Source organism: Sciurus vulgaris (assembly GCF_902686455.1).
Source record: "Sciurus vulgaris genome assembly, chromosome: 9".
NCBI lineage: Eukaryota > Metazoa > Chordata > Mammalia > Rodentia > Sciuridae > Sciurus > Sciurus vulgaris.
This window is the reverse complement of record NC_136469.1, coordinates 36,978,457-36,998,706: the sequence shown is the minus strand read 5'-3', so window position 1 is coordinate 36,998,706 and position 20,250 is coordinate 36,978,457. Positions and strand designations below refer to the sequence as shown.

At 41.7% G+C, this 20,250-nt stretch overlaps 1 protein-coding gene across 7 annotated transcripts in view; it reads right to left on the bottom strand.

Annotated features, from left to right (window-relative positions):
- Positions 1–20,250, bottom strand: part of FNIP2 (folliculin interacting protein 2) — a 116,942-nt gene that overhangs the window by 12,968 nt on the left and 83,724 nt on the right. For all 7 annotated transcript variants that reach the window (XM_079153542.1, XM_079153538.1, XM_079153543.1 and 4 more), the window contains 6 exons: positions 19,599–19,800; positions 19,196–19,284; positions 16,601–16,747; positions 16,314–16,483; positions 9,992–11,336; positions 8,940–9,096 (listed from right to left, as the gene is read on the bottom strand). In XM_079153542.1, coding sequence (XP_079009668.1) covers positions 8,940–9,096; positions 9,992–11,336; positions 16,314–16,483; positions 16,601–16,747; positions 19,196–19,284; positions 19,599–19,800 — 2,110 coding nt within the window. The remainder of the gene's footprint in view (positions 1–8,939; positions 9,097–9,991; positions 11,337–16,313; positions 16,484–16,600; positions 16,748–19,195; positions 19,285–19,598; positions 19,801–20,250) is intronic.

Below are 20,250 nucleotides of genomic sequence, written 5' to 3'. Positions count from 1 at the left end.
TATATCCTAGCTGTGCTGAGCAATTCATTTCTGGATTTAACCTAGTTCCTAGTAAGTCTTCTTCACAATTATTAATTCCTATGTACCACAATTAATGACTAGCATTTCATGTGATCATCTATTTTTAACTTGACTAAGGATCAGAAAATGCCATTCTTACATATATGTCTCCTCTAAGTATTTATCACTTCACAATGTCATTTTCTCCTATGGGGTAGACAGAAACATAGTCCTCCTGGTTCTACAAACAGGAATACTGAGGCCCCCAAATTAGGTTTCTTGGTGTGTCGGAAATATAATCGAGGGACTCACAAAGTGTTTCCAACTTTTAGTTTGATGAGTTTGCAAAACCCTTTGCTACAAAACTCAAGGACTTCATCTGAGTGGAAATTCCTTGGATTAGACTGCAAGAAGTATAAAAGATGTTTTCAACTGATTGAACTCAGAGTGCTTTACCACTGAGCTACCTCTCCGCTTTTCACTTACTTTTTTGAAACTAAAACAGGGTCTTGCCAAGTTGCAGAGAATGGCCTTGAACTCGTGACCCTCTTGCCTCAGCCTCCTGAGGAGCTGGGATTACAGGTGTGTGCTACCATCAGGGATCAGCCTCTGGGTAGCATCTTTACAACACAAAGGGAATAAGTGCCTTATCATACCAGTATCTGGAAGTACTTTCCTGTATCTTTTTCTTTGAGATATTTTGAGTAATAAAACATAAGATTTGGGCTGGGATTGTGGCTCAGTAGTAGAGCCCTTGCCTAGCATGTGTGAGGCACTGGGTTCAATTCTCAGCATCACATAAAAATAAATGAATAAAATAAAGGCCTGTCAACATCTAAAAAAATATGTTAAAAAACATAAGATTCTTTGATGTTGACTTGTTAATCTATTTCAAATAATTCTGGCAAATTTTATATCTTTATTAAACTGTACTTGAATTTATGTGACCAAACACCTTTCTGCAATGATTCTCATCATTAGACTATACAGCACCATGACTTATTAATAGTAGTCTTGTATAATAGACAAGAGGGGCCTTTAATTACTGACGCAGAGAAAATGGGATGGTGAGCACAGTGAAGGTCCCTTCCCAGCACTCACTCTCAGTTGAATGTCCTCAGATGTCCTGTTTTCTTCTACCTCCTGATGGTAGAAACCTACTGATATAACCATATCCCTCATGACCTTGGTACTAAAAATTTAACTGTGCAAGAAAGTCCTTGGTCAACCCACCCAACATCTCCATGGCCAAATGCGATATAAAAGGACTGCTGATGTGTGTGGATTACTGTTTTTAAAAATATAAACCAAAAAAACCCCTCCAGTCTTATACCCATCCAGAGGGAAAAAAAAAAACCTGGTTAAACAATGCCCTCCAGTAATATAAAGTCATGTAGGAAGTTTTCATTTACAAAATATTGAATATTCAGACATTCCTTGGTTCATCCATGGACCAAGACAGGGACAGGTGGACCCTCCCACGCCCATGAACCCCTGCTCCCAGCGAGAGGAATCTTCAGTTCCTTGATGGCCACGTTGTCCCTGCACTCATGTCCACCCATGCCTGGCCTGGGGAGTCTCATCCCACCACCCTGCACGCTCCCTCAGTACCCTGTGCTTCCCATGGCTGCACACCAGTCCACAGTGCTTTGTACCGCCTGCTTATTTCTTTTACTTCCTGTGAGTTACTTCCTCAAACTCCATGAGGAGGGGGGTGGGGCGTGGGGGTGTTCTCACCTCTGCCTGTATGAGCTCTCTATCTTTGATGTGCACTCTCAAAGTGTGGATTTGTTTTTATTTACCCTACTTGGGAGCACGCTTCTTTAATCTGAAGAATTCCCATCATTCTCTGAGTATTGTTTTCTCTATTTTTTCATCCCAGGCTCTACGTCTTACTTGTTTTTTCACATTTTTCCTGTCTTTTTGTCTCAGAGCTGCATTCGAAACGGTGGCTTCATGTCCAGTTTCCATTTTACAAATGCTAATTTTCTTTAGCTGTATTTAACTTGCTCTGTCCTTTAACCAACCCCCAGAGTTTTGATTTCAATGACTGTTTTTCAACATTAGAAGTTGTCTTTAGGTCTCACACCACTCTAAATAATCATTTATCACATTATCCTACCTTTTTATTTCATTTTTTTTAAACATCGAGTAAACATTTTAAGCACAGCCACAGAACAGCTCCTGCAGCCGGGGAGCGCTGCCTCTGCCCCGTGTCTGCTTGCTCGCCTTCACCATGGCTTGTGGTTTCCTCATCCACAGTGTGTAGTTTCTGAATGTGGGCCCATCTTATTGGAAGCTGGAGTTCTTTGTTGTGTTTTCTTGTATGTGACATGAGCTTGGGTTGTCAGGTGTCTGAAGCAGTGTGCTTCCTTCAGCCAGAGTCCTGGTGGCTTTCTGCTCCTGGTCTTTATGTTTATTTCTTGGGTAGGCTCTCGGGTCACTCAGGTAGAAAAGAGCTGGACCGCAGTCCTATGGCCAGCACAGTCCTCGGTCTTGATTTCTCACAGGAGGCCGTATTCCCACCCACGTTTCCCCCTGTTTCACTGCTGCTTGGCTGCTTATGTCTGGAATTTTCTAGTCCCTTTTTTATGGAAAAAGAGCTCCAGGCTTTAGGTAAAGGGCCCAGTTCCAGGTTCTGAATCTTATGTGCGTGGGAAACCAGATTGTCACCCAGGGTGAAACTCACAACCTGGGTCCAGGATGGAATCCAAGAGGGCCAGTGCTGTGTCAGCTCACCCTCACTGCTCTGGTTTTGGTTTCTATGAGTCTGGGACAAAAGGATCTCCATTTTTCCACTTGCACAGATATCATAACACAGGGTTTGGCGGTAACATTTAACCCCTTGCTCTTTAGTTTTGAAGGCGAAACACTGTCATCTATAGCCATTTAGTACAACATGTGGCTAGAATCCCCTCGCCTCAGATCCTCAGTAAACACGGTGCCTATCACAAGAATGGTGCTTAGTATTTTTCAGTAACTAAATCTCTGAGGTGTCACTCTCTTACTCTTCCCCCAAAGCCATCTCCAGCTTCCACACCCATGACTAGTGAACTGGGTTAGCCAGACCACCTGCGATGCCATCATCAGACTTCCAGGGCATCACACGGACTTGCAGCATATGAAAATGCCAGGAGGGATTGACAATTACATGACCTTACCACATCTCCATCAGAATTTTTTTTTTTCTCTTGGAACCAGGCTCACTGTCCGTCACTGAAGGCTGAAGAGTTGTAATAAGGTAAAGAAGAGGAAAATCAATCATTGTGGACTATGGTAGGTATACAAGGTGGAGGACTCTGGGGAGCCCTAAGACATCATGAAGATTTGGGGACAGAGGGAATGAGGGGAGGGCCCAAGGTATGGTGAGATGATCTAGGAGGGGTGCAAATGCCTGACCTCTGTGTGCCTATGCCCATGCCTGTGATCACCACAGGCCTCTAATGAACTGGCTCCCAAACTTATCCTACAGCCTTGAAGATCAGTGCACAGCTCTTAATGGGCTTAACTGTCAGGGTGAGGTAAGACAACCTGAGGTTGTGGAGGGGTGCTCAAGATCAAAAAGGGTCACCATAAAAAGTTATGTGAGGGTGTGAGTATCCTCAAAATAAAAGAAGGTTGCTAGCTGTTGGCACAGAATGGCACAGATGTTCAAGTACCTTGGAGGTAGACAAAATTCAGGAAAACATAAAAATTAGACATATGTCTAACTCTGACACAGTACAAGAAACAAGTAGTCTGAGAGACCTAAAATAAGTTTTTACTCTTCTTTAGGTAAAGAAAACAAAGAGTCACAGGCCTCATGTCTAAACATATTACTCTTCCCTTTTATTTTTTAAAAGAAAGATCATATACCATTGTTCTTTACTTCAGAAGAAAGAGGCATGCTACCTAACATAGTTTTACCTGTACTAACAAATATACACTCCACTAAACACAGTTTTATGGGGAACAGTCAACTAATATCAGTGAGCACTTTCTGTGTGCTGGCATCAGGCAAGGTACTGGAACTGGGAGCATAAAGGAAGTAAGTCTGTTTTCTACAGCCTTGGAGGGAGAAATAAGATTTCTGACCCAGTGTACATGTTTGTACAGAGTGAACGTACAATATGTATGTACTTTTAAGTGTGTATGTGTGTATTCACGCACAATACACAGTTCTCATTAAACAACAACCCTAACTTTCTGTGATGATTTCAGTTCTATTCTACATTATTCTAAAACACTGGTCATGGAAGAAACCCAGATACAGGTCAAAACATGTACTTTAAAAAAACCCTCCAAAGGCGGCTCCTAGCCCCAGGTAGCACTGCATTCAGTTCTACAGACTAGAAGACAGTGGTACAGGCCCAAGGCATCAGCATACTCATTATCCAACACAGCGACATGAAAGTAACAAGAGTGCTCTCAACAGCCTGCTTGTTCTATATAGTTGTTTCTTCAGCAACCTATTGATTCTATGGTTGTTACTGACCAGAGGCACTCAATGCTAACTCTGTTACTTAAAGCAGTGATTAACCATTTGATGGGACTTGCTGTTGTTTTGTAGTCTTACTGGTGATATCCTGCGTGAATTAATTAGGCATTCATGAGCATATATCACAGCCAAGCTTTTAGCAAAGCTCCTTATCTGTGCTACTGATTACTGCATGATTATTTCTGGAATCAATCTGTTGCTACTCTTAAAGTTAAATGGGAGAGGCTGCTATATCCAACTGTTATTTCATTTTTTAGATTATTCTGTAAAATGCCTGAAGCCCTGGAGCAACGTTTTTAAAAAGTTATAAGGTGATGTTAATTTTGGTCTTAATGACCCTGCCCAGCAGAGTTCCCCATGACATCACAGGCAAATGGAAGGAGATGCTTCAGCACTGAGTAAACCACACAGGTTCCATCTTCTTGCCTCTGACAGGAACTTTCTGGGATGGACAAGGATATTGACTGGTCAGGACAGCTTTGACTGCATCTGCATATAACCTTCTCATCTTGGATGGTATTTTCATTTTTACTAAAATAATGGCTGCATTTTGCTCTTCATATTAGAAAGGTGTCATATTACTTTATCACTTGCAAAGCACTTGCATATGTATTAACTTAATAGTTAACATTTAGTCAAGTACTTGATGAGGATTAACTTGCAGAATCTCCAACCAAACCTATGCTATCAGTGTTGTCCATTTTATAGTTTAGAAAACCAAAGAAACTTGTTCAAAGGCCACAAAGCCACCAAGGGGTAAGCTATGATTCAAAACTCTGGTCTGTTTTCAGAGGTCACACTCTTAAACACTGGAATATATTCCATCTCATCCTCTAAACACATTCTGAGACTTAGCAATGCAAATGATTTACCTAAGATCAATGAATTGATAATGCTAATTGGTAATGCTAAGTCTTTGATGCCAAGCCGGTGCTCTTCCACCACCCTCACTGCCCAGTGGTTCAGTAAAACCCCAATGTTGTCCAAGTCTGCAGGATTCACAAGCCCACAGGGCGCAGGAGAGAAAAAGAGAAAAGATGACTTGAGGGTCACAGGTACAGTGTGCTAGTGGTTTGCGCTCTCTCTCTTTTTCTCTCCTTTTAAAGTTGAAGGAGGGCTGGGGTGGTGGCTCAGTGGTAGAGTGCTTGCCTGACATGTGTGAGGCACTGGGTTCAATCCTCAGCACCACATATAAATAAATAAATAAATAAATAAATAGATAAATAAATAAATAAATGTCAAAAAATAAAAAAAATAAATAAAATCAAAGGAAAAGAGGAAAGAATGAACATTCAGATGTGGCAGGGGAAAAAAAAGAAACAATATTACTTTGAACTAATTTAAGGCAGCTGTGTAACCTATACATTAGGAGCACAGAAAGAGTTCAAATGACAGAAAAGAGGCCATACATGGGCTAAACAAGAACACGTGTTTAAATATTTAAAGAACATCTGAATCTTAACATGAAGAACAATGAAAAATGAAAATAAATGAAGTAAAGTTAATCTGTCTTTCTTTCATAAGAGACTTGGACAATGAAAACTACAAAAAGGAAGTTTTAGTATTGGACACTCTAGAAAGAAATTCCTCAAGTTCTGGAGAAGAAATTCCAAACTTGTCCACATTTATATATGACAGATTGTACAATCCAAGTCATGCATAGGTCTTAAAAACAGATCAATAACCTAAGTCGATTGCCTTTAAACAGTTATTAAAAATCCTTCTCTAAAAAGAATTATGAATATCAAAGCCTGATGAACTCTTGGCATGAACACTGAAAATTATTTACGTCCACACAAGGTTTTGAAAGCAAGCGATGATTAGGCTATTTATTCTAATCTTCTCATCCTCAGTGAGCTATTCCTTTTAGCTCTAACTATGGCCATGACTTGTTCTGGATCTTTGCTTCTTTTTTTGGCAAGAATCTAAATAATCACTACACTATGCCTTACAGAGTAGTAAGTTTAATGTTTAAAAGTACTCCTAATTTATTTTTCAACCAATATTTGTAAATGTAAGTTGAAAGTAAGGCAGAAAACAAAAACAAAAACAAAAACAAAAAAACCAAAACAAACTGCCACAGACCAGACTGCCAGTCTGAACAGACCACTACTTCAAAAGCAAAACTCATTATGATCAATGTGTCAAGTGAAATTAGAAATCTACTAATGCTAATTGGATATATTATGAGCATATTAAACTTGTGAAGATAATTTTATGAGCCCTTCACCATTTTCCATTAACACCCATGCATGGTTGCACTTTGGATGTACCCACAATCTGACATGATATAGGGTACTGTGCATAATAACTTTCTCTCTCAGGGTGACTTCAGAGTTTAAAGAAATAAGAAATGCTGCAGTGTGAAAACACTACTTCTAAAAAGGGAAGATGAAATCAGAAAAGCTTTAAGAAGAATGATAGGGCAAACATAGTTGTGTTATTTTCAAATCTAAGAATTATACAGCCAGATGGTCACCAATAAAAACCTAATATTCAGAAGTTGGAATGTGCAAGCCTACAGAGAATATTTAAAATTTTCATGGATGGTTTTACAAGTAAGTAAAGGAGAGATATCAATCAATAGATGACATTTCCTTCGTGGTTAGTAAGTGAATACAGGGAATTTGGGCAAAATCTGCCAGTTTGGTAAGATGTCACAGAAGATGATCCCAATAGCTCACATGCAATCTCCTGGAGACTGTCAAAAGCAGAATCTAGGCTGGGCACTGTGGTACCTGGCTGTAATCCCAGTGACAAGGAGGCATATCTCAAGTTCAAAGCCAGCCTCAGTAATTTAGGGAGGCCCTTAGCAACTTAGTGAGACCCTGTATCAAAATAAAAAATAAAAAAGGGCTCGGAAATGTCACTTAGTGGCTGAGTGCCCCTGGATTCAATTCCCAGAACCAAAAAAAGAAAAGAGTCAAAAGCAGAACATAGGGCTGGGTAGAAGAAAGGTCCAATGAGCAACACCAATGTTCTTGGGAATCAAACTGATAGCAGAGCAGAAGAAAAAACACCCAGTTTTGCATATATGGATATAAACATAAGATGCTGACAGAAAAGGAAATGAGGTCCTTTGCTGCCCTGCCTTAATGCTACAGAGAGCTACTAAACACACATGCGCAGTCTATAAAACTGCCTGGCATCACACATCATTTAGGATAACTCAGATAATACAGTGTGCTGAGGGTATGCTCTTATATAGGGTTACTGATGTACAGAATTCTGAAATGATAAGCGAGTATACAGAGTTCATTGTTAACTATGAAAAAGAACTGTGATCTTTTTAAGGAGACAAATCAATTCATAGCTCATTCCAGGAATATCCTGTGAGGGGTGGTGTCTGACCACAAAGGAGGGTGGAGTTAGGAATGTTTGGGTGCACATGTACACTGGGCAAGCCTTCCCCAGCTTAGACCTGCCCTGCCCTCAACTCTTTACCTCCTGGGGGCCTGGAGGCCATCTGCTTCCCTACTGAGCTTTTCTTCCCACTTCACACAAATATCTTCAGCCTATTAAGCCTGTCTGATGTGTGTTTAGTCTTTACAGGGGAGATGCCCAAGGCCAAAGATAATACCCCATGCCTTCAGTTCCACCTTGTAAAAAGAAAACGTGTTGGATGAGGGGTAGTTAATAAGTCAAATTCAAATTTTCTTAATGAAGACTTTCCCTTATTGTACAAGATACAATATGCCTCTAATGCAAAACATCTATTTTTGTGCATCTGCCCAATAGCAGCTCAATTAAAAACAGGCCCATCAGATTGACACAGTTTTCTTAACTGCTCAGTTCCTGTCACGCTGCAGATAGCAGAAAAGCACTTAACGGAAGCCACAAGGCAATTTTCCAGAAAGACTTGTTAATCTTTATACAGTCATCCTCACGTAACCATCAAAGTGAACTTAATGACAAATCAGTTAAAATAAATTACTTTTAGGAACTTGTAAGGATCGAATAAAAAGCAAACCATACGTGACATCTCCTCGGTCTTCCCTGTGAGGGTGTATAATTGTCACCATCTGTGCTATTTATTCTCTTTGCCTGGCCTCCCCACCCCCTTTGCCCTTCTCTGTCCTGTTCTAGGCCCTAGGAGGCTGACCTCTCTGGGCCACAGCACTGTATCTGCCTCAGCTGTGCCCTTGCTCTCTGGCTTCCAGCTGGGATCGGCCAATAGGAGGATGAGAGGATGGGAGGGGAGACTGCAGCCAGCAGTCCCTCTCCCAGGCCCCAGCTCTCCCCAGCTCTGCTGCCATGATCCCTCCCTTTACTCCTTCTGGCCCAGGCGTGCTTACAGCCTGTCCCTGGGTGCTCTGCCAGCCTTGTGGGTTCCCTGAACTCTGTCTACATCTCTAAAAACAATCCCTTAATTAGAGGCTTTTCATTTTAAACACCTGTTGCTGGCCATGGTCTTGGCCGACACCTTTTCAGCAGCCAGTGGCTTCAAGCTGGGGTCACTTACATGCACTGTGTGGACGAGATCAGCCACCAGGCACTGCTTCAGCTTCTCATCACTGCTGGTCCCATGAAGCACCAGATCAGGCATGTATGAGGGACAGTAACCTGCCAGGAGCGAGCGGCCGAAGTTTCTTACATTTGGATTGCTGATGCTTTGAGACCTAAAACATTTGGCCCATTAAAACACAGTTATTAAAAACACAGGTACTTTCTTCTTGCATTCTAAACGGAACAAAAATCCCAATGACACAAGTAAATAAAATGGATTCAGGGTGGCTCATTTTTTAACCAATCCTCCAGTAAGTGGATCATTGGTACAGGAAAAGAAGGGGAGTAAGACTGATGAAAGGGTACTTTCTTTAAAAATGGAAGCCTGGAAGAAACAATAAAGTATTTCCACAACTGGTTAAGATTTTGCTCTTGTACCTGATACATTCCACCAGATGTCTGTCAAAACAGTGAAGGAAGAGAAGGTCTGAGAGGGAGGGGGCTCTTGCCAAGTGTCTAGTTTTAGGAATTTGACCTGTCCGCACAGGGTGGTACCCAAGGCAGTGTTGAAGAACAGAAGAAATCTCTAATTACTGCTTTCAGTCATCACAGACCAAATAATCAACCTGACGGAGTGTTAAGGAAGAGGTGTTGTTTCTCAACCACCTCATGCTGCTCGGAGCGGCAGGAGAGGAGCTCCTACAGCGAGTGTGATCTACCACCTCTGAGGCAAGGCATCTGCTGCCAGCCATCTACCTTCCAAGCAATGACAGAGAAGCAGATTCCCTGTTCCCCATACCACCTCCCTTAACTTCCCCCAAATGTCACAAGAGCTGCAAAGACAACCACTGGTGTTCAGAGTCATCGGTGACTGAGCCAATGAGCATCCTTGGGAGAAGGACAAGTTGGAAAACTTTCATATTGATTTACTTGGTAACAATTCTAATATTTTGAGAGGGAAAAAAGTGCCATGTGTAAAGTAGCCCATGGTAGCCGACATGATAAAAGTGTCAGGCCAGGAAAACACTAGATCCCAGGCCCCTCTGCTTCCCAGCCTGCCAGTATTACCTTGGCAGAGGCAGCTCCACTTCTAAGGACCCTTCAGTCCTGTCACCACTGTGATCTAGATCCAATGCAGTCGAAGCACACACTTCGTCGTCACTGTCTCCAAGAGCGCTATCCGAGCTTTCGTTTCTGGGAATGTCTCCTTCCATCCTGAAGTCAGCCTTCCTATCAGCATCCCCACAGGGGACATCTGCAGCAACCATGAGGCCAGAGTCCTGCTGGACACACCTGTCGGGAGCAGGCTCTAATGAAGGTCCTTCCACATCTTTCAAATACAAACCTCTAGTTCTCTCCAGTGTTCTCCTTCCAGTTCCCATCACACTGTCGGCGGGAACAGCTTGGCTGAGGTGCCCAGTAGCATCTGCTGTCACGTCAGGTCTGATGCCTCTGTCCTCAGCAAAACCCCTGTCAGATTCACCTTCCTCCCCGTCAGAAGATCGATTCTGAGGACAGCAGACGTTCTTCTGAAAGCCAGGCTTGAAGGAGCACCTAGAAACCTGCTGGCCCTGAGCCATGTCAGTAGCTGCACTGTTCTCGGCCAAGGTACCGGCCAGCTCTGGGTACTGTCCACAGGCCTTCAACCGCTCCTCCATTTTTTTGGTGCGGCTTTCAAAGTCAGACTCTGGAGATAGGGAGCTTCCAATTTGGAAAGTGACCTTTTCTACTGGAGGGTTCTCTCGGGAATGTCTGTCAGGACAAGGGCAAGGCCAGGCTGCTGATCGTTCAGGTAGCTTCTTAGTGAAATCCCCTTTCAGCTCCTCGCTGGCAGCTGGCTGGCTGATCTTCATTTCTGCCTCTGAAATGGCACACCTAGGAAATCTGGAAGGGCCATCTTGTGGTGCTTCTTTTTCACTTCCTTCATCCCTACAAAAAGCACCCTGAGGTTTCCAAGAACTGCCTAATTCTATCTCTTGGAATCCCATGCTACGAGCCTCAGGGCCCTGGTCTGGCCTCTTGTTTCCTTCTTTGTCAGGTCTGGGATCTGGGTCTCTAATGTCAGTGCCCTCTGGAGTCCCAGCCAACCCCATGGGCCCGGGGTTCCTTCTCTCAGGCATCGCTGGTGGTAGGATGGGGGGCACAAGAGCAGGCTCATTTCTCACTGTAACTACCACATACTCAGATTCTTCCACCTCTCCTTTCTCCAAGGCTGTTACAATCTTGCTCCCATTTATTACTTGGTCACCTTCACTGTGATTCCCACTCCAGGTCAGCTGGTTCTCTTGCAGCTCAGAGCAACGGAGAAAGTAGGTCAGGACATAAAGAATGCGCTGGACCAAATCCTTCTGCTTCCCCACCACCACAGTGCGAGTCAGTCTCACTGGAGAGCCTATGGCTCCATAGAGGTCACCTAGAGAGCCAAGGTGGACACCAAGACAAAGTCCTCTGGGATTAGCATGCCTTGATAAGAGCAAAACAGATGACTAAGATTGCCAACCTAGAATTACTTCTTCAGACACATGATTTCTAATTTCTAGAAATGACCATGTTTTTATTTTCCTCCATAATCAAGAGCCAGCCTGGAAAGGCCTGGCCAGGCCACAGACACTACCTATGGTGCCTAGGAGTGGTGTTGCTGTGTGCACAGTCCCCTTGCTGTGCTTGTGAGGTCTGCTGGCCAGCAAGCTGGCCCAAGGAAGGCTAAGACCAGTGCTCTCAATATGCAACCAGACCAAATACAACACTGATGGCTGGAGTGACACTGTGTTAAGAGCTTGAATGTTTATGTCATTATGTCTGCCATAACTGATCTGGAGTGAGGAGCTATTAAAAAATAACCAGAACACTGAAAGAAATCAAAATCAGAAAAGATACTGAGTAAAAAAAAAGTTGCTATGTGGTAAACATTTACAAATAAAAACTTTGGAAGTTTTTATTTTCTAGTATATGCCTTTATAAATACTCTCAGGTAAGTATATATCTGAGGAATGTGTCAAACAGAGGCAGGAGGGTATTTATAAGGACATATATGAGAAAAAACTACCTAAAGTTAACAGATTAAGGCTGAAAAAAAAGTTATGAGAAACTATCAAAAAGTGCTTCTCCCTGGGGAGCCACAAGGAAGTACATCTTTTGCAAAGTATTCCCTAGTGTATGGCTCCTTGGAACACTTAAAGAACAGGACAGAAATAATAATAAACATTCTCTGTATAAAAAGCCTAGACTGTACGCTAATAGAGCTTTTGCCACTGGACTGAGGAATCATCCTACAAATCAAAGGAGTGATTCAGGGTCTGCGCATGATGTCAGGCTTTTGCTTGGGAAAACCTTATAGACCAAGAGCTATTCTGTTACTCTCCCGCTCACTGTATGTGCCCATGGCTGCAGGATGTTATAGTACTTCAGAAATTTATGGGACATTTCTGTTTTAAATCATCCTCAATGTTAATTAAGAAGGCAGCATTACACTTTCAAAATCTGGTATAATAAACCACATGGGAAAGGCCGCCTTCAGAATGACAGTATGATTTTTTAACAATTCATTTAGCTTTAGTATTGTATGTTTTAATATATCAAGGAATAAGAAAAAATAAACAAGAAAGTTATTAGAATTTATAATAAAGTATATAAAAGTAATGAGAGCGATGAATGCTATTACTTTAGGGACAGATTTCATAAAATAATGCAACATTAAAATAACAGACTTGTAAAATCAAAGATTAATTGGATCCTGACTTGAAGGCAATTTTTTGAGTCCTGGACTAACGAAGCTACTAATTTTAGAACAGACTGTTTTTGTTTTCTATGAGGATGATTTTTAAAAAAGGCTGAAGAGGTTACACAACAAGGTGAACACACTTAATACTGTCAAACTATATACTCAGAGACAGTTAAGATGATAAACTGTGTCACATGTTGTTTTTACCTGTTAGTAAAATGTAAGGAAAAGGAGAACTGGGAGGGCAAAGCAGAGGGAAAAAGGAAGAATTAAGACTGCCTGTGGGTGAAACAGGCCAATGAAAGAAAGCAGGAAAGGATGCTGGATGGGTGGGAAGAGAGGTCAAGGGAAAGGAGGATAAATATGAGACAGGAGGCAGACAGAGGGGCAGAGGGAAGGTGGAGGGAGCGGGCGGAGGAGGAGGGAACTATGGAACAGAAAGGGGAGAAAGGGGGAGAGGAGTAAGGGGGAAGTGGGGAGAGAGAGGCATGAACCACAGGGCTTCAGAGCACCGCAAAAAGCAAGGGGGGCAAAACACTCGGGAAATGAAAGCACCCAGGAGTCAGGGAGAGGAAAAGAAAACTGGTCTAGAGAGAAACAGTGACAGGAACAGAGACTGGGAGGAGAGGGCGGAAAACCTCAGGGTGGAGAACACAGGAGCCCTGTAAAAGACAGAGGAACAAATGGAAACTGGCACATACTGTGAGCAGGTGAGGAAGGAGAAAGGAGCCGGGCGTGGTGAGGGATGCCACCACACACTGTGCTCAGCTGTCTGCTTGGAGCCCTGCAAAGGGTGCCCCACAACTGCAGCACAAGAATCTTCTAACTTCTCTGTGATTCTGGCTTATTTAAATTGATTATTCAACTTCTGACAGGTGCGAATTTTCTTTTTCCTTTTAACTAATTTAAAGTGTAATTTTCACTGCTTTCTGAAAAATGCAACTTAAACTTTTGGTAGGAAAATGAAGAGATGTCATTCAACTTTTTTTTTTTAAATACATATAAATGAAACATCTTGAGAAGAAAAGCTGCATTCTGCCTCCACACACCCCTGACTTTGATTAGGTCCAAAAGGAGGCAGACTGATGAAGGAGGAGACTCCTCATCAGAGGCACCATGGAGTGACTTTCACACTTTGTATCCTCATGCCAACCAAGAAGGCACATTTTACAGAGCTAGCCTCATGGTACTTTGCCTATATACACAAATCTATACCTCTGAGATGCTTTTCAATCCAATAAATTGCTTCCACATCCTCACTGTGGAAAAGCCCTGTGAAGAGTGGTTGTGTGAGGCAGACACAGATTGCTAAGCTCCTGAGAGTGAGAACAAGGAGCTGCAGCTTCCACTTTCAATCCTCCCTGCCCGGGAGCGCTGAGAAGCCATGCAGAATGTGGGCACCATGGTGCTAAGTGTTCTGCGAGCTCTGAGATAGGTCTTCGAAATAATTTCAGACAGAATCTTTTCTATTACTTCAAAAATCATTTACACTTGGCTCTCCAGAGCTAATCACCTCTTCTCTGCACCAGGGCCTGGTCTCCTCCTCATACTAATCAACAGCCAGACCCCTACTGGATTGTTTGGAGAAAGAGAGGCTTAAAGACCTTCAATAACACATGATCTGCAATGAAAAATGACAAACGTAAACCCACAAGAAGGGATTCTGCCCTGTTATGCAGAACACAGGGAACTAATGGCTCCCAATTAGTTCAGTTGCAAATGAGAAGCATGCCTAATTATAAATACATTTATCTAATTAAATGCAAACTGCTTAATTAGCATTGTTTTTAAATTGGTGACCCAGCAGCTTGAGATACTATATTTCCTTAATATCCAGCCTCCTTTCTTTTACCACTTAATACTGCATTTTTAAAAGGCTACTGTCCCATAAAAGAACAACAACATTCTACCCTTTCAAGGAAGAATGGGCTGAGCCAGGCACATTCTGAGGTCTTCCTAAGCTTAGTGTGGATTATCTGCAATCAAGTATTAAAATATTATATTAAAATGGTTTAAATATTCACAAATTCTTTAATCTATTTAGAATACATCTATTAACACTCCTCCCTGTACCATGAGACTTAAATATTCCTTCTTACACATTTCATGACCAAGGGCACAAGGACAAGAAGGTATTTTTATTGCTCTAAAATAAGGAGAACAGTAATAAGGTAGGAGTGAGAATCTCATTAATTAACATGTGTAAAAAGCACTTAAAGGAGTGCTTGGCTCATTGCTTCAGCTTTTGATATTGTTATTAAAATATGCTGTTTTCTAAGATTGGCGTGCTCTTCCCTAGTTCACTTTTTTTTTTTCCTGGAAAATGCCATTTTAACATTTCCTCAAATATGCCTTCCCTGAAAATCCCCTTCATTCTCTCTCTCTAGGTGCCCCTACAATATAATATTTGCAGTAGCAGCATAACAAAGGTGCTTTATACAGTTGTTTTAATCCCCATGCAACCATGAAGTCCCATTACCACCCCATTTGATAATCTGACAGGTGCAAAAATAGGCCTGAGGCTGGGGTGTGGCTTGGTGGTGCAGTGTTTGCCTGGCAAGAGAGAACAGGAAGAGGAAGAGAAGGAGGAGGAGGAAGAGGAGGAGGAGGAAGAAGAAGAAGAGGAGGAAAAGGTAGGGGAAAGAGGGTAAAGGAGGAAGAGGAATAAGTAGAAGAAGAAACAACAACAAACAGGCAGAGAAACTAAGTGACTTGCCAGTGGAGACTGGAAACTAGTAGTAGGCCTCACCTTCCACTGTACTCTCTCCTGTGTCCCCTTGCACACCCTTATCAAAGCCATAAGCAGGATGTTCTGCAGTCACGTGAACATGGATCTGCTTTGTCCATGGGGCAGCCAGTCCCCGAGCTGAGCAGCTTGTGGTGGTACTCCATTCCCCATCCCACGTGCAGTGCAGGTCTTGGGTACAGTGTGCGAGGCCCCAGAGGATGCCTCTCCTCCACATGAACCCAAATATGCCATCCCACTCTCACAAGCTCCAAACTCTACAACCACCATGGTACAGAATCCCATGCCATGCCTCAGGACAAGGTTTGAGAAAGTCAATGCCACCTCTAATTGCTGATTTATGCTATAACTAAAAAGGTGATGAGATTATGGCGTGCGACTATTTCCTATTTGTCTTATTTTTATTCTTTCTCCATCCGAACCACCCTCCAGTGCAGGGATGGTCAAACAGGGTTTGTTTAGCTGCCCCTCCCTTAGGAACATTTGACAATGTCTTGAAACATTTTTGATTGTTACAACTTTGGTTTCTACTGGTATCTATGGAACAGAGTTCAGGGGTGCTGCTAAACATCCCACAATGCCTAAAATGCTCTCCTCCTGGCCTACACAACTCAACTAATGAAGAATTATCTGGCCCAAAGTGTTAACAGTGCTGAGGTTAAGAAGCCCTGTGCCAGGGTGAACAGGCACTGTGAAATGGAGAAGGCTGTCTATATGCCTTTAAAAGAACAAAGCTATCAGAAGGGGAAGGGTGACGAGGGCAGTAGTCCGGCAGGTGGATTCAGAGGGTCAACTTTCTATTCCTTCCCTGTCCAGTGACAATTTTTGAATTACTGGGTTGGAGAGTCCATATAAGCTACAAATTCTAGCATTTTTCTAATTTTGCCCAATAGGTTCTTTGAATAGTCAAATGAGGTACTAACCCAGCTGTGCCCAGAGAGGATTGTATGGATGTGTTTTGGCCAGCATGTTCACTGACTGAGAGGTGCGTTTCTCTGAGAAGGCCTTAATGGGAGGGTGATCAACAGGCATAACGGTTGGTACCCAGGCCAGGTGGTAGGTTAACACTGCAGTCAATAAGGCAGCAAAAAACCTTAGAGAAATGGAAGAAAATACAGCCAGATTAGTCAATACAGCATGAGGCATGTCTTATGCAGCACATACACTGGCGTGGAATTTGAATACAAGCCTCCAGAGAGTTGAAGCTTACTGATTTTTGTTGATTTGTTCTATCAGAAGTGTAAACTCCTTGAGAAAGCGCTGGCAGAGCTGGTTTTTTTCCAAAGTGCTCGACATCATGGTAAGCCATACTGGTTCAGCTATCCTTGGAACAGAATATAAATTCCAGATAGTTCCTCTGTAGGAGAGAGAGAGAAAGAGAGAGAAGGGATGCACAAAATGGTCACAAATATTTTAGATAATCTGGGTACAAAAGAATAAAGCAGAGCGGAGCACGGTGGTGCATGCTGTAATCCCAGAGGCTTGGGAGGTTAAGGTAGAAAGATTGTGAGTTCAAAGCCAGCCTCAGCAAAAGCAAGGTGCTAAGCAACTCTCTAAATAAAAAGCAAAAAGGACTGGGGATGTGGCTCAGTGGTTAAGGACCCCTGGGTTCAATTCTCGGTTACCCCACCACCACCACCACCAGAAAAAAGAAAAATAAAGGAGAAAACAATAATGTGCCTCTGTGCAGTTCTAAAGGGATTCAAGAAGTATATATAACATGGGTTGGCAGAGTATGAACTACAGGCCAAATCAGCCTGCCATTGTTTACGTAAATAAAGCTTTGCTGGGACACAGACATGCTCTTTCATTGATAAGCTATCTAACGCTGACTGCAGGATAATGGTAAAATTGAATAGATTTGACAGATACCCTTTACAAAAAAAGTATGCCAACTCTGACATAAATATTCATTGTGAAAACAATTTATTTTCACCATACCCTGTGTCAGAATCTATAACTATTTAAAAAAATTTTTTAAATTTATTTTTAACCTATACATAAAACATAAAAATACATATTTGTGGGGTACCACACAACCATTTTTATAGTAAAGGAGATATAGGGAGAAAGTATATGCTATATTGAAATGTGATCAGAGTTAATTCAACTCTCCCTATTCCTGGATAAAGTTTTGATTTTGTTAGTTAAACAACTCTATTTACTTTATAAGAAAAAAAACCTATACAAATTGCTCTTCTTTAATATACTACATATTAACCTTTTTTATGGAGGCCTAGAGAAGATTAGGTTATTTGCCAAGATACACAGATATTTAATAGCAAAGTCAGGATGTGAATTCAAGTCTCGATGTCTAGCACTGAGGGCTCTGCTTAAAGCTACATGACTTACAAGTGTTTTTCCAACGAGTAGTAAAACTTAGGATCTCCACTGGGTAAAAGACCAATATATCTCTGACTTGATAATACTTCCACCCTTCTCAAATCAAGAGAGAAGAGACACACTGATTTGATTTTCTAACTGTATATGAAAGAACTGGGACACAGGAGAATTCCACCTTGGCAATACAAAAACACAGTATTTGCTGAATTAGGTGGCATTGATGAGCTACCAGTACATGGCACCGAAATTCATTTACTAAAACTAAGGCCTTTAAATGCTGACACTTAATTTTGTCTCCATTTTTGGAGGTTTTAACTGTTGAAAACTAAGACCCATCTATGTACATGGTGAAGCTTTCCGGTCCTTTTCTTTCAGTTTCCTGAAAAATTAATACTCTTGTTAAAGTAGTACCCAGACTCTCAAGCGAAATCTAGCTTTGAGTCTGACCACAGCAGAAAAACAGGTAAATCCAGTGCTGCCCAAACTACAGGAGGTTTTAATCATCATATGGCTATCAAAGAGTACAACTTCACAGTATTCTTCAAACATGTGACTTAAGTCTTAACACTCATCAGATAATGCCACTGTGCTACTTGAATACTTTATATACAACCCAGAGTTCAAAAGCATGGTGATTTCATTCCAAGCAGCATTATAGAGTTGACCAGTATATACCTTAAGCACCACAAAAAATGTCCTAATGTGGTAGAAATTATAAAATATTTTTTATCCCTCAGCTGGGGAGTAACAGTGGGAGTCATTAACTCATGGCAGTTTTGGAGTGAGATTCCACTCACCACCAAAATACTGGCTCCAAGAAGTGGTGCAACCATTCCAATTCATCATGGTGGGAGAATTATAACTGCTACCCAGAGTAGACTACCTTTCTACCCAGACACCAAGAGTAAGGACTCTAGAAAAACTGGATTCCAGAGTACAAAGGTCATTGATTAGAAACCGCTTATGAAGACATATGAGGTTGATGAGATAAGAAATGTCCAGATCAGGACACATACAGGAGGACAGTGGATACAAACTACGACTGTTCTGGCAAACTAGAATATAGGTATCCCTGATATGCATGCTCTCCATATGTGGTCTGGACAAGCACCTCTGAACTCAGGTTTCCACCTATGTAAAATGGAGGTAGTAGTGCTTACCCTTAGGATTGTTGTGGTATGACATGACACAATGAACAAACTTACAAGTACACACCTGAATGTTAGTCTTCTCCATTTACACTATACAGAATAATCATATAAGAACTCTGTCAGGCAGGGGTGAAGATTCTTTAGTATTGGATTATTAAATTGCTTGCTCCAGTTGGTCTGTTTCCATCTTGAAGGGAGGAGTCACTCAAATGATTAGCCCCTAATTCTTCCTGTAATCCTAAAATCCATGGCTGCTGCCACTGCTGCTGTTCATTTATTTCCTGTGGGATTTGCCAAACCTTGTACTTTACCTGAATTCTCCCAGAGCTTCCATCAGACGGCTGATGTAAAACTGGACACGGAGGCTTGATTCTGCTATCTTCCTACAGGAGATCATGGCCTTTGTAGAGAGAAAGCAAGCCCAATTACTCAGAGAAGAAACTACTTTACAACTTATCTACTGGGCTTCATTAATTTAAAAAATAAATTATAACAAATTAAGCACACTCAACGTTATAATGTCTTTAGTCATTAGAAAGTGGTAATTTCCTTTCCTAAAGCAACCAGCATCGATCTAACATGGATGTTCCTAAGGATCCATCACTACTGGGGATGACTTAACTTCCTTAGGAAAGTGATCTGGTACATAGATTCTGCTCTCCTAAAACCCCATAATCACTTCTCTTTTTGATATTAGATTATAATTTCCATTACCTTTTCAATTGCACTCTTTAGCCTGTTCATGTGGGATTCAAAGAGGGGAAAATGAGAAAAAAAGAAGTCCTGGAAATTCCGTTGTGCTTCTTCTTTCTCACACAGGGAAAAGATGATGCTTATGGCAATTTTCTTCCTCCTAACGATGGCTGGATTAGAACTACAGGTTTCTTCAGCCAAGCTAAATGTCTCATCAGTGGATCTGGAGGAAGAAAAAGTTTGAAAAGTTGCTGTGCATCAATGAGTCACAGTGAAGGTCAACTGTTATGCCAGGGACAACACGCAGAAAGCTTATCGAGAACACTCAGAGTCTTAGCAAAGAGTTTATCTACTTCGTGTTCCTTCTCTTTTATGATTCCCTGTGTAAAAAATGAGAACATTGGCTTGCCACACGTTATTATTTTAACATGAAAAGAAACTCAAAAGAAAACCAAAAGTCATTTGAAGGTGCCACTGTTAGACTCTCACCCTTTCCCCCGTATCATTTTGTCAGATTGATGGTATTTAGAAGTGGTGTGAAATACCTATTTACTCAAATTTCATAAGCCCCTTTTTTGGGCTATTGACATTAATAGATAAGAATTTCAAAAAAGAAAAGATTTATACAGTATTCTGTCCAACACTGGCATTGCATTTGAATATTTACTGGTAT